General features: G+C 43.7%; 1 protein-coding gene across 12 annotated transcripts in view; it reads left to right on the top strand.

Annotated features, from left to right (window-relative positions):
- The window catches only part of CSMD2 (CUB and Sushi multiple domains 2), a 486,383-nt gene that overhangs the window by 418,894 nt on the left and 52,535 nt on the right, over positions 1 to 14,954 (top strand). For all 12 annotated transcript variants that reach the window (XM_083625414.1, XM_083625410.1, XM_083625416.1 and 9 more), the window contains 7 exons: positions 1,979 to 2,156; positions 2,683 to 2,828; positions 3,385 to 3,465; positions 5,006 to 5,119; positions 5,985 to 6,173; positions 8,096 to 8,242; positions 12,181 to 12,369. In XM_083625414.1, coding sequence (XP_083481540.1) covers positions 1,979 to 2,156; positions 2,683 to 2,828; positions 3,385 to 3,465; positions 5,006 to 5,119; positions 5,985 to 6,173; positions 8,096 to 8,242; positions 12,181 to 12,369 — 1,044 coding nt within the window. The remainder of the gene's footprint in view (positions 1 to 1,978; positions 2,157 to 2,682; positions 2,829 to 3,384; positions 3,466 to 5,005; positions 5,120 to 5,984; positions 6,174 to 8,095; positions 8,243 to 12,180; positions 12,370 to 14,954) is intronic.

Genomic DNA, 14,954 nt, shown 5'->3' with positions numbered 1-14,954 from the left:
ATTTTTTAAAAAAGGAAATTCCTTGAGTGGGCACAAAGGAAGAAATATATGTCTCTCCCCCTTCACCAGCAACGTTTTATTTCAGTATTTGACTACAAGGAGAGCCCTGCTGGATCAGGCTAGAGGACCATCTAGCCCAACATCCAATCCTCACACTGGCTAACTAGAATCAGGCTAGAGGACCATCTAGCCCAGCATCCAATCCTCACACTGGCTAACTAGAATCAGGCTAGATGACCATCTAGCCCAACATCCAATCCTCACACTGGCTAACTAGACGCCTATGGGAAGCCCAGAAGCAGGACACAAAATATAGCCGTCCTGACTATGAGACTTCTGATGTTCAAAGTGTGGGGAAACTGGTTGGTTTAAACTCTGGTTTGTAGAAACAAGCTAGGTCATGCCATGGTTTATGATCCCATCTCCCAAACCAGAGTTTCAACTAACCAGAGTTTTACCCCATTTGAACAAAACCAAAAATGCTGGTTATCTTAAAACAGGAAGTGGATCCTTCCAATCTTCTTCTTGTGGCCACACTGTGGAGGTGAGAGGAACAGAGAAAACACAAGCGGAAGGCTTGCTTCTGCTCATACACGTAACACTAAGCTATGGTTTAGCATCAAGTTTGGCCCTACCATTAGGCAGAGTCAGGTGGCAGATGCTGGGAGGGGGGCAGTGGTTGGTAAAGTATTGGAGGGTGAAATTTTGTGTTCCCTTGATCCCCTAAACTAACCTACTTCTTTCAGGTGTGGTAGAAATTGGCTTTCCAGTCACCAATGTAGAAGCAATATTAATCTGCCATCCCAATTGGCTTCTCTACATAACATGGAGTGGGCACCATCTTGATCTGGCCCTTGGGCAGCAAAATGCCTTGAGCTGACCTTGTTTCACATTACATCTGAAATAAGCCATTATATTTTTCCCCGGGATACGACTGCTGAACCCTTCCCTTCTCCCCTATGAAGGCAGCCTTTCCTTCCTGATCTCTCTCCCTTCTTCTCCTTTTGGACACCCCCACCTCCGTTAGGATGATTAGAGTGGAGTTTTATTGTTCTAAGTGAGCTTTTGCCTTTTCACATTCAATCAGCCATCAAAGTCTGAGCAGAACTAGGAGCCAAGCAGCAGTATAAATAAGGTGGAAGGAACGGGGCTTTGATCACCTTCTTGCTTTGTGCCTTTGACATCCATCTTGCTGTGCTGGAGTAAGTTTAATGACTAACTCCTTGCTGCTCCACTTGCTGAGAGATGGCTTTCCAGCAGTCAAACCCCATGGATTTGGGGATGGCTTGTCAGCACACGCTTCTCAACCACCCAGCGTGGGTGACTGCCATGATTCCAAAACGCTGCTAACTTTTTGGTTTTATGAGCAACATATCCTTTGGACAATCTTTTGATTAAGGAACTTCAAGGAACTGCACAGGGAATTTGTTCTCCTCAGCCACTGGGATGACCATACCTCCCCTGTAAAGTTGGAGAGTCGTACCTAGGATGGTGAACTATCCCTAAATATAGGGATATTCCGGGACATCCCTTTAACAAGGTTTAATGTTCTCCCTTCTTATTCATTAGAAGACAGATACAATGAAGCCCAATAACAATAGTGACAGCACTGAAATGGAATCTGTCTTGCATCCCCTTTTTACTGTGGTTTCTCTCAAGGTCTAATATATCCCATTATACAATCCCTTCCTAGCTGCTCTTTTGATCACTTTGCTTCAGTAAGTCAGCCACAGGGCAAGAGGCAAAGTTTTTGAATATGACCATTCTTATTAGACATGATCCTGACTAATGAGTTGAAAGTTCATGGAGAGAAAAGGTAGGCGATGCTGTACCAAAATCAGGCCACTCCTGATTTGGAAGGTTATTTATTTATAGAATTGTAGAGTTGGAAGGACCCCTGGCTGTTGTCTCGTCCAACCCGCTGCGACGCAGGAATTTGCTAGACTTCTTTTTCTCTTTCCTGTCAATCAACATGCAGTTCCCTGTGGAGGAAACATCACTGCACACAATGGCACTATCTACTCTCCAGGCTTTCCCAATCAGTATCCCAGTTCCCAGGACTGCACGTGGCTTCTTACAGTGTCAGCTGGATATGGCATCTACCTCAACTTCACCTTGCTGCAAACGGAGCCATATAATGACTTCATCACTGTCTGGTAAGAAGGACATGCAGACTGAGAAAGCCCAACAATAGTAACTCAACTTGAGTAGAGGTCACATGAGTGTGGAAGAGTCAAAACCATGGTTGATGTGTTTCATCAACACAAGGATTTCTGCTTGTGCAGTGGAAACCCACACCCTACACAAACTCCATGCCCTACCCAAATCTGCTCTAGAGGTATGGAAGGAGGAAAAGGGCAGGAAGCCTGCATTATTGTGACCCTGCACAGTTACAGTTCCCACATCCTCTTAGAAGGCCTTAATCCTGCTGATAGTCATTCAAACCTGCAATAAATAAGGCATCTGAAACTTTTGGATGGGAGGCACAGGGACATAGCTGTCAACTTTTCCCTTTTCTTGCAAGGAATCTTATTCAGGGAATAAGGGAATTTCCCTTAAAAGGGGGGGAAAGTTGATAGCTGTGCACAGGGAGCCAGCCTCTGATGCACAGCGTTCTCACTTTGACCCATTCAGCTGCCGTGCATTTCTTTTTTTCCATTCATCTTTCTTCTTTCTCTTTAGGGATGGGCCTCAGCAGACAGCCCCACAACTGGGTGTTTTTACAGGAAACTCTGCTAAGAAAGCCACCCAAAGCTCTTCCAACCAGGTCCTCCTAAAATTCTACAGTGACGTGGCCAACGGAGGAGTCTTTGCAATTCACTATTACGGTCTGTACAGCTCACTGACATGCTGACATCTGCTATGATATATATGTCTTTTTAAACTACTGCATGCAACATTTGTCAGGCTCCGTGTCATTTACATATTTATTTAAGCATTGATAAGCTGCATTCCTCATTGAAAAGTATCCGCGGCCAGAGCATACAAAAGCCCACTCTTTGCTAAGCTTTATCAGCATGCTCAGTTGTCAGGGATGATGGGAATTATAATGCACCAAACATCTGAGGGGCACGGGTTTCACATGCCTGGCATGGCTGGTTTCTATAGTGCTACAAACCTACTTTTTTTAAAAAAATGTTTTGTCCTTGCACAGCAGCAACAACAACAAAAAGATGAAGCAGGTTGCATTTGGAGGTGGGGATGGGTAGGATCTGTCTCAGGTAGGTTGGATGGAGATAGATCTTCAGACCTATGGTTTCTGGTTTCCTGAGATAGATTTAAATGCTAACATTTCTTGCATTTAAACACAAAAGGCACATGCAAATCCATATAGCTAGCAATCTAGAATTGTGACATATCTTGTTCATTCCCTTCTCTTCTCAGCCTATCAGCTTTCTAGATGCCAACCTCCAACCATGGTCCCCAATGCTGAGATCATCACAGAGAATGAGGATTACAACATAGGTACTGACTGCATGACTTGAATCCCTGGCACTTGCTCTCAGGTGCTTTCTGTATTTTCCTTAACAGAATACAGTTCTCAGGATACTTTGGGGGAAGACATGGCTGTTAATGTGATATATGAGTGTTTTAAATGTACAGGGTGAATGTGGAATTTGTCATTAATTAACTCAGGCTGAGTTGCCTAGTTGCTGTCATTGGTCCTGCAGACCAAGTTGGCAGGTTTTTCAGCATGTCAGGTTGTGCTGAGAGTTGTTAGGCGACTCCATAATAGTGTTTTGCAAGCCATCATTGCAGCAGTGGCAGGATTTGGAAGATAAATGGGGCTGGGGTTGAAGCAAAGTGAGGGGAAACCTCACCAGACAGAGGCACAGAGAGCAATGAGACTTGGCTAGTGAATGTCTGGTTGCCACAGAGAACTGGGGAAGCCATTGCAAAGTAGCTCAATAAATTTTACGTTGCTGCCTTTTGTGGCAGTACTCCCTAAGGGCACAACTGTGGCACAAGGAAAACTCGGGTGGGGATTTCCTGCATTAAAAAAGGTGAGGAAGCAATAACACAGGAGGACTTCCAAATGGACCAGGACTATGGTGCTAAGGCAAAGCAGGCATATTCCCCACCACACCCACGGCAATGCGATTTTCTGGATTTAAATAGACACCCTTTCAAGGCTTGCAAATATACCTCTGAGAGTAACTCACACTGAACTCTTTTTTAGCATTGCACTTTAAAGCTGATGTTTGGACCAGGTGTGAAAACATCCGAAATGGCAAGGATGAAAAGGGAGACAGGGCCAAGTGCATTCTTAGGGGATGGTTCGGGGAGCCTGAGCCCCAGGTCTCCTGCTCCTTCCCCTCCCTCCACATCTGGAGGGCACAGTGTTGGCTGCAGTAGAGGCTGGTCCATTAGGGCAGTTTGGGCATGGCCCCACCAACCTCAGTCTGTCCTTAGCAAGCCCCTATCTGCCTTATTACAGCAGCTGCTTTTAAAAAAGAAAAGTAGGAGGTCTTGATGGTGCATCTTTTCCAGTCTTTATTGCGGATGGGGGTGGGGTGAAATTCAGCTCTGTTTAGCAAACCTTTCCAACTCTTACTTTCTGAAACAAGATGCTATTCAAAACCCAATCACCCTTTACAATTCACATTTCTCTGCATTTTGCAATTCAGTTCTCCAGACAAGTACGCACAAAAATGCATACACTAGGGTAAAGTACGCATGAAAATGCATATATTTCTGAAAATAACGTGCCCAAATGCATTATGTTAGGGGAAATTGCTTGGCAAAAATGTCTATATTAGGCAAAAATGCATGCCAGTATGTGGAGAAATTTGCACTAAAATGCTGATGCATTTTCATGAGGACTGTTGTGGAAATGTAGAGAACAGAGCTTAACACTGTAAAAACTAATTGAAACCAGAATTTACAGATTTGTCCTTTACTAAGTAATTCTGTCTAGTTTGACCACAATCTGATTTTCTTCATTGTGGGATTTGCCTCTTCTGCTGTTGAAATGCATTTTGAACTCCCTTGTCTCCTTCCCCAGGTGATATCATTAGGTATCGGTGTCTTCCTGGCTTCACCTTAGTTGGAAATGAGATCCTGACTTGCAGGCTTGGTACTCACCTCCAGTTTGAAGGGCCTCCCCCAACTTGTGAAGGTAAGTCACTTTGAGTTTACTGTGTCTCTTGGAACCGCCCTAAGGGGAGACAGGAACTACCAGGCAGCACATGGGGTTCGGTGTTTTTTTTTGTTAGTTTTAAAATCTTTTCTAAGTGTACTAATTGCAAAACAAACAACAGCTATATTAACACATAAAAATATCAAAAGATACAGCAGCTATACAGAAGCTCGACGGAAGAGATTGATGATACCTTAATTACAGTGTTCCTAAAACTTGCACACTGATATTCTCTTGTGGAAATTAGGAATAAAAAGAAATTTGGTATAATTTTATACATGATCCTTCCAAAGTAGGAAGGGCCCATGAAGTAGTGATGGGAGAGACATTTGATTCAGATTGCACTAGGGATGAACCTAACTGATTAGCATTTTCCGAAGCAACAAGCAAACCAAAATACAGCCGTCCTTCAAAATGTGAATTTCTCTGAATTTTGCAGTGCAGTTATTTAGCATAGTAATGTGTACAAAGCTGTATATAGTTGGATAAAGTGTGCATAAAACTGAATATGTACTTTATATACATTTGTGAAAACTAAATAGAGAAAAAAATACTTGGGGAAATTGCATTGCAAAATGTATATTAGGCAAAATTGCATACAAAAGGAGAAATCCACACTAAAGTGCTGATGAATTTTCATGAGCAATCCCCCACACAAATATTTTATTGTTTTCACAACTTGCTTTGCATACAGAATTCTCTTGTTCCAGTCTAGGTGGACCAAGGATTTGACTTTCTATGTCCCTATAAGCCCCTTGCAGGTATATTTACTGTCCTGCCACTGTTTCTCTGTAGCCCTGGCACAAAGCCACATTCTGTGTTTGCTTTCTTTTGCACCAATCAGTTCATTGCCCAATGAATGAGGTCCGCACAGACTCCATGGGAGTGATCCTGAGTCCGACCTTCACAGGCAGCTACCCTCACTTTCATACTTGCTCTTGGGTGGTCAAGGTGGAGCCAGAATACAACATCACCTTCACCGTCGAGTACTTCTTGAGTGAGAAGCAGTATGATGAGTTTGGCATCTTTGATGGTGAGTCACCAGGATGATTGGGAAATTTTGAGCTGTTCAGGTCACTGAAAGAAAAATAACTTACAAAGTAGAAGGTATACAGCCTTATAAAATCGAATAATTGTGTTGAGAGAATTGCTGGCAGAGGTATGTGTTGCCTCTGTGTACTTTCTGATTTACAAGGCAAGCAGGGGTGCTTTGAGTAAGTCTTTCACATTCCTGAGTTGGATTGCACTGTTAAGAAGGCATTTCAAGTTGGATCAGGGACTCCCTAAAATCCCATGTTGCTCTGTGGACTTGGGTGCCCCCCCCCACCAAAAAAGGCTACATTTTTAAAGTGACAGCTGCATTTTGTTTTTTTATTATTATTATTTTAAAGCAAAACCAAGCTGACTAAGGAAATGATTGAGTGGGGAGGGAGCAGAGAGTTTGTGAGTGAAGGGCCACCCAGAAAATGCTGCATGCATTCACCTACAGCACACATGCATGCTGACGCTGCAGCCTCCGCATGCATGTGCATGCACATGCCACCCACCCATGGCATGCAGGTACACAGCAGAAGAGGAGGAGGTGGCGGCAGCGGCTGACTAGTGCTGGAGATGGTAAGTGGCATTCTTGAAGGCTGGATCTGCCCTCTCTCAGCTGCCCAGAGCCTTCTATGCTGTGGCCACTGCCTCATGGGCAAGCTGGCCCTGTGTGTCTTTCATTTTGACATATAGGACTAATCTCAGTGAATGATTTTCCCAAGGCACTCCAATCACAGTGTTTTGGGGGAGGGAATAAGACTGCCATCTAAAATACCCAAGATCTTCACCAAAACCCATTGTCTTAGTTATGTCTAAGCAAATGCTACACATAAGCAAAGACCTAACAGGCCTCAGCAAGATTCACAAACCAATTTTCCTTCTGTTCTTATGAGCATCTGTGATTACCTCATTTTATTAAGACTAATTCCGTACTGTTAAATTTCAGTGCCATTGTTTGCTATCAACTTAGTAATTCTCTATTGAGACAGCCTTTATGTATGTATATATATATATTGGTCAAGCTTTAGTTAGTCCTGGTCTGGGGCTTTTCAGGAAGCATCTGCCATGTCTCCCTTTTTTCTCCTCCTTACTCTTCTAGCTCAGTGAGATCATTTTGCAATGCAGCCTTCTTATTTGCAAGTAGCCAAAGCTGTTAGCACATAAAACAGCCTTATCCCCATTGGACAGCCCTCCTGAAACATTCAGTCTATAGTGCTCTTGGTCACATTTCCCCTCTCTTTGTGACATTCCCCAGGCATAAGGTATATAATGTTTTCCTGTGCCTATGAGCCTACTGTACTTTATGCTATGCACAACGTAAACACATCTGTGAAAGTGTGCTATTTACATAATAACAACAACAACAACAACAACAACAACAACAACAACAATAATAATAATAATAATAATCTCAAATTCTGTCACATTCCAGTCCATTTTCCTCACCAATTTGCTGGGCTTAATCCACTCTGCATCTAAATTACCAGCAATTTTTAGGTTCCCTAAAGAACGTTTGTAGTTCTGCAAAACTTGAGGATCCCCTCAAGCATGCTAATACCTCCCCCTTGCTTTTCAGTGGCCATGTTTGGGCTTCAAATTTGTTGGCCCTCACCATAGGAGTTTGCTATTAGAAGGAGAAATTAAACTAATTCATGGAGGAAGATGGGTCTATCAATCAGTATTAGCTATGGTAGCTAAGTGAAGCACCCACTTTTGGAGGCTTCCTACTCCTGAATACCAAGTCCTAGAGACAAACAAGAGGAGACAGCTGTTTCATTAGGTACAGTTTCTGAGCTTCAAGAGGCACTGACTGACCAAGGTTGAAACAAAATGCAGCTAAACTATATGCACCCATGGCTTGATGCGGAAGGGCTTATTATATATTATTATGTTTTGTTTGTCTGATCTTTCTTCAAGGTCCTTCAGGCCACAGTCCATTATTGCTGTCCCTAAGTGGGAATTACTCTGCTCCCCTAACGGTAACCAGTTCTGGCAACAGAGTCTATCTCCACTGGTCCTCTGACCACGCCTATAGCAGAAAGGGCTTCAGAATCCGCTATTCAGGTTAGTAAATAGCAGGGATAGAAATGGCATGTGTATTGATGCATAAAGTAGTGATAACGAGCTGAGAAATGTATGCTCAGTTTTGTTTGGGGCTTTTTTTGCAATCTGAAGTTATTAATAGAACTCCAGTATCCTGTTCGGGTGTACAAAAATAGCTCAACCCATTTTCTCTAGCTAAATGATTCCCCATGTAACAGAGACTGCAAATCCTATACATGCTATCTTGAATAAACCTCGAGGCTGGATCACTACAATGTGCTCTGTGCGGGGCTGCCCTCGGGCCTGGTTTGGATGCTCCAGCTGGTGCAAAATGCAGTGGCCAGATTGCTGGGGGGGGGCAGCACCTGGCCAATAACATGTTAAAGCATGGGTAGACAAACTAAGGCCTGGGGGCTGGATCCGGCCCAATTGCCTTCTAAATCCAGCCCGCGGATGCAGTGGTGTAGCGTGGGTTGTCAGCACCCGGGGCAAGGCAAGTAATTTGCGCCCCCTAACCCGTGGATTTGCGCCCCCTAACCCATGGATTTGCCCTAACCCCAGATGTTGCGCCCGGTGCGGCCGGCCCCCCCTGCACCCCCCACTCTACGCCACTGCGCGGATGGTCTGGGAATCAGCATGTTTTTACATGAGTAGAATGTGTCCTTTTATTTGAAATGCATCTCTGGATTATTTGTGGGGCATAGGAATTCGTTCATATTTTTTTCCAAAATATAGTCCAGCCTTCCACAAGGTCTGAGGGACAGTGGACTGGCCCCCTGCTGAAAAAGTTTGCTGACCCCTGTGTTAAAGCATCTGCACTGACTGCCCATCTACCACCAAGCCTATCTTCAAAGCCAGGCATCCCCAAACTCGGCCCTCCAGATGTTTTGACTACAATTCCCATCATCCCTGACCACTAGTCCTGTTTAGCAAGGGATTGTGGGAGTTGTAGTCCCAAAACATCTGGAGGGCCAAGTTTGGGGATGCCCTTGTATTAATTTACAAATCCCTGAACAACTTAGGTCCAGGATACCTTTGGGGCCACCTGAACCCTTATATCCCAGCTCAATCACCTGGATCAAGCATGACGTAATGTGTTTATGGGATGGGAGCTATTTGTTTGTTTTTATTATTAAGTATTTTGTGTTCTCATTTTGAAATTTTATGTTACGAAACACTCTGTGATCTTCAGATGAAGGTCAGCATACAAATTTTATATATATAAAAAATAACTCTGAGAATTATAGCTCGTTGGGGGGAATAGGTGGTTTCTCAGCCATTCCCAGTTCCCTGAACAAACTACAGCTCTCAAAATTGTTTGGGGGGAAGTCATGGCTTTTTAAAGTAGTTACATGGTGCTTTAAATATGTGGTGTGAGTATGGTCCTACTCTTGTTGTTTACAGGTTATTATAAGCCTGTTGTATATTTTAAGATCCTACATTTTCTTGTTCTCAAACTTGGGGCCACTTTCTGCCTCTTATCCCCCCTTCCTCTGCTTTGAGCCTTTGAGGTGCACAGAAATACTCTGTTTGGGACTCTAAATGGCAGCCAGGAGATGAAAAGTAACACACAGCAATCTCGGAGGAACAAAGCTTCTGTGTTCATTCAGCAACGCAACCAAAACATAATTTCTGCCAATTAAATATTAATTCATTCATTTATGGAATAACAGTATTAACTTATTTATGACACATTTATACGTGTCCCTGTCCCGAGTTTGATTGCTTTTCATTAAGTAATTAAAATATGCTTCATTCCAAGACTGGGTTGTTTAATTTTAAAGGGACTCTTTGCCAAACACCCGGTAATTGCTTTTATACAGGCGGAGTAATTAAACTTCATATGAAACCAAGACCAGTGTAAAAAAACACCCACATTGAAAATGTTAATGGTGAAACTAGCTGCTGTTTCTCTTTTGGGAAATCCAATTCCTTTCCTTTCCTTTCCTTTTTAATTGGCAATTTATCATGGCATTTCACCCCTCCCCCACAATACAACACAACACAGAGGCACAAAAGCAAATTCAAGCAGAAATACATTGGATGCCATCTCAGGCCTATTTATGTTATATAGCCGTGTCTGTTCTAATATTGTTTTTCTAGACTGGGGCTGGGAACATTTATTTCCGTCCGATGGCCACATTCTCTTTGGGGAGCCACATACCATAGGTGGTCAAGGTCAAAGGTAAAAAAGGGCACAGCAACAGATGCACATTGTACAGTAGGCTACATTCCATGCACATACACCCTCTCCAGTAGAAGCTGGTGCATGAGTGAAAAAGGGGCTGTGCTCAGCCAACCTCAGGATGCCCTTAACCTGAGTCCCTTCCCTGCCATATTACTTACAACCAGCCAGGAGTTGGCTCTGCCTGTCAAACATTATTATGCCTCTCTGTCCCCCATCCAAGCAAGCAAGAGGCGTTATCAGAATTCAAGAGCAGAGTCCTACCAGGCAAAAGCACTCAAGAAAGGGTGTGAAGGCAGTGAGGGGTCTGGCCTGAGAAGAGAATGTGTGGTGGGGAAGGGCCTGTGGCCTGGACAGAGTCCCTAGGGAAAGATGGAGAGGCTGGAGGGTCACATCTGGCCCCTGGGCATGAGGTTTCCCTCCCCTGTTCTGGACCTTTTGCCGGGCACTAGTTGTTGAAGCTAATAACTAAATACTAGCTAGCAAACCAGTACATTTCTAATTTACTTCTCCTTTCTCTTCTTTTAATTGTGATGTTTGTTGAAACAAACAATGAAGCCCAAGCTACGTGTTACAGGGAGATGTCCTGAGAGAAGTGAAAATCAGAAATCAACTAACTATAATGCGGAAAGATCTGTCCCATATTCCTCCTCTCTTCATACTCCACACCTTTTCCCTTCCTTACATTGCACCAGCCCAGATTAATCTGGTGGTCTTAACATACACTTTTGACTTCCTTGCTCTAAAATGTTCAGCATACATCTCAAAGGCGGGGAATCTTTTTCAGCCCTCGTTCTTCACGGGACGGAGGGATGGGACATGGCAGTAGTAGGTGGGGCCAGGGCAAAAAAAAAAGAGCAGATCAAGGAATGTGACATACCTTTGTGCAATGAGCTACATTTCAGCCATGCAAAAATCAAAGGTTTCTCCAGACCCACACCAATCTTTTCATCCTCCATCAAGGCATGATGCAAGAGGCATGATCAGAGTTCAAGGACACATTCCATCCAGGAAAAAGAACTCACTGAGGGCTAATTAGAGAGGTCTAGAGAGCTGCATTTGGCCCCCAGACCTGAGGATCTCTTCTACTGATACATTTCCCTAACATTTATAATAAATGTTCGGCTGCAGTTGTAATTTGTGCTGCCACACTTCCTAACATCGTTGCATTGTTGATACAGATGCCAGATATCTGCATTATTATTTTTTACTGGTTTTATGGTTGATACAGTGACTTTAATTGCTTGAATTTAATGGTCTGAGCAGTTGTTCATTTTATTTTTATTACCTCTTGTAAACAAGCTGGGGGTCCTTTCGGACTGGAGGGTGGGGCAGATATAAATACATATCCGGATGTGTTGGGCACAGTTCAGTGACAAGCAATCAAGATACTAAAGGGCTTTGAAAACTAAACTAAAGAAATTGTTCTGGACAACACAGTTATGTGTGTTCCAAGGGTTCAGGTGGTTGTGTGACCACATGAGCTATGCCATTCCCTGCCCCCAAGGCATCCAGGGACCACACCCTCTGCCATCAGCATGTTTGGCAACCATCAAAAGGAGATCTATGTGTGTACCAATGTACAGAGACCTTTCACACACCAGCTGAATACATAGGAGGCAGGGCCAGCCTGTGGTATTTTTTTCAGTGCCTGCAGGTGGGGTCATCTGAACCCAGCTTCTGTGTAGCAATATTGATGCATATGTAAGCAAGAGCAATTCATGTTTTTCTCACATTCTTGTGGGTGTGTTTTCTTCCTTTCCCCCTTGTCTAGCCCCTTATTGCAGCCTCCCTCCACCTCCTCTCCACGGTTCCATCCTCAGCCACACTGGTTTGCAGCCAGGAAGCACCATCCAGTTTGGTTGTGATGCTGGCTACCGCCTTGTTGGTCACAGCTTTGCGACGTGTTCAAGGCACCCACAGGGTTACTTCCACTGGAATGAAGCCATTCCTCTGTGCCAAGGTAGGCAAGGGAGAAGCTGTGAAATGAACATATTATTTCTATTGTTTATTTAGGCTTATGATTTACCCTGCTCTACATATATTTTTGGAGTGGGAAAAAATGGGCTGTTATATTGCATAAATTAGAGGTCTGAAGCACAAGAATGATCTTTTCGAAGGTGTCCAAAGGTTCACGACCACATCTCTTTTTCTTGGACTTGCAAAATGATCGTTTTCACTTTTCGTCTTCCCATTTATTTTTTCTTGTTGCAATATTGTTATTAATATTCTGCTCTTACAATCCAAGTGGCCACCTACCCAGGGGATCCTTCAGATCCACAGCTGCTTAGCTTCAGCACTGATCCAGCCTCAGATGATATGAGACCATTCGCTTTGGCCTACCGTCCCATTTTCTCTGCCACAATTGCTGTGTTTGTGTGTAACACTACACCATGATTTGTTTAAGATGTGATTTGTTTAGTCATGGGTTAATAATGAGTTGTCCTAAAGGTGACTAAACAAAACATGGTTTCTTCTCTAAATCTTGGCTTGTTCTTGCTCCATGCTTTTATAGTGTAATGACCATTTGGGGTGGGGTCACCAAACAAGCCATGTTTAAGGAAATGTCCTGGGTTCACATGTAACACTAAGCTATAGTTAAAACAAACCCCGGTTCATAAGCCTCCAACAAACTATGGCTTCAGCCTGTGGTTTGTTGACAGTAAACAAACCATAGGTAAGCTACTGGATAGGGTCCAGAAGACCAAACAAATCTTGGTTTAATAGACCATGGTTTGGCCGCCTAACCTTAAGGCCAGAAGTAAAAACAACAACAACAACTAGGAGACAGGAGAGTGATATTTCTCAAAGCTGTCCCAAGTTCTCACCAGTCCCTCAAGTTACAATCCCAATCTAAAGCAAACTTGGGTTGTTTTCCTCACATGAAACATTTTGAGGGAAGCTCCCCAAAAGGAGCAATCAGCCTAATGGAATTTTCCAGGAGGAAGAAAGATCCAACCACCTCTCAGTCATCCGCAGCTTCCCCTGGCCCCCTAAATGGGAGTCAAAGTGAATTTGAAAGTTCCTCCCTGAGCAAAATCTACAGGGAAGTTCAAGGGAATTCAAAAAGAGTTTCTGCTAGATCAGCGAAATCCATTGTCACACAAGAACAACTGGATTATCAGATCTTTTATCAAGTGTTTCTGACTAAACATCCACCAGTAGTCTAAGTAGGGCATTGCTGCAAGAATCTTACAGTACCTCCTTCTCACTGAAAAAGGAGAGAGCCCAGTCTAACAGAAGTGGGATGAAAGCAGCTAGTTTTGAGTGGAGCAGCAGAACTGAGCGGTGAGGCCTACTCAGCTCTAGGCTGGGGTTACCATGGTAACTGCAACTCTTTCAAATCCCACTGGGAGCAACATGTTAAAAAACCCACCGGTGTGAGCACATCTCCACCTGTGAAAGCAGGAATTAATTATCAGTGTCTTCTGAAATGAAGAGCCAGCTGATTTTTAGCTGCTGGAACCCAGGGCAGCCAAGTGATAATGTGCAGCAATTATCATCCCACCATCCCCAAAGCACTGACTGCCCTGAAAGGGCATATTCCATTGAATAATGCCAGCTCCTGAGACGTTATAAAAAGAATTTTTTTAAAAAAATCAAGTGGCACCGTGTGCTGCTTTTGGGGAATGAAGAAAGTTCCAGCTGAGCTTCCTACAGCTATAGTTCATACAGCAGCACATGAAATATCAGAAAGAAAATTATTATTGTTATTCTCAGACTAGGTCAAGCTGTGGCCAGTGGTCACTTTTGCTGCTTACTGACAACTCTTTCCAGGTTTCTCTGGACTTGTGATTTACCTTGGCAGTTTTGCTGTGAAGTGTGTACTTCACTGTCACAGCACAGTAAAGTCACAAGGCATTGCATTTGGTTGTGGCTAAATGATCTACATGCAAGGAAGTGCTTGGGATTTGATGTGAGTGAATGGAAGGAAGGAAGTCTTGGTGGAAGGAAGGAAGGAAGGAAGGAAGGAAGGTTGGTTGTTCAGTCATCAGCCAGCTTGCTTTCTGGGGTAGCCACGGAGGAAAAAAAGCCCCTTTCCCCAGAACCAGCATGGACTACTATCGCTCTTCCAGACCAAGGAGGACTGAGTTTCCCCTCTGCCATAGCCAGCATGCTGGCTACTAGCCTCTTGGTGGGCTAGTAATTTGCAGGCTTCTTTCCAAGTCTCTATCAATTGCTACATTTAAAAAACCATTTCAAAATATGTATTTAAATGTGTATTTTCTCTCAAAATACATATTTATATGTGATGGGCCTCTTCTTCTTCTTCTTTGGCGATCACTCATAGCCGAGTAAGATTGCCTTCCATAAACACGGTTTTAATAATGAGTCCATAAGTGACTGTGGAGGCCAATTCTGGATCCACACGTCCTTCCACAGTGGGGACCCAAAGCAACTACTCTATTCCGATGGGCCTCAGCCTCCCCAGAGCCTGATGCCTTCCATCATATCTGACCATTGGCCATGCTGACTGGGGCCGATGAAAGTTGGAGTCCAACAACCTTTGGAGGCTCCAGGTTTGAAAGCAGGTTGATGTAGCCCAAT

Source organism: Podarcis filfolensis (genome assembly GCF_964270895.1).
Source record: "Podarcis filfolensis genome assembly, chromosome: 8".
Classification (NCBI taxonomy): Eukaryota; Metazoa; Chordata; class Lepidosauria; order Squamata; family Lacertidae; genus Podarcis; species Podarcis filfolensis.
The sequence above is the reverse complement of the archived record's forward strand: the minus strand, read 5'-3'. Positions and strand labels throughout refer to the sequence as shown.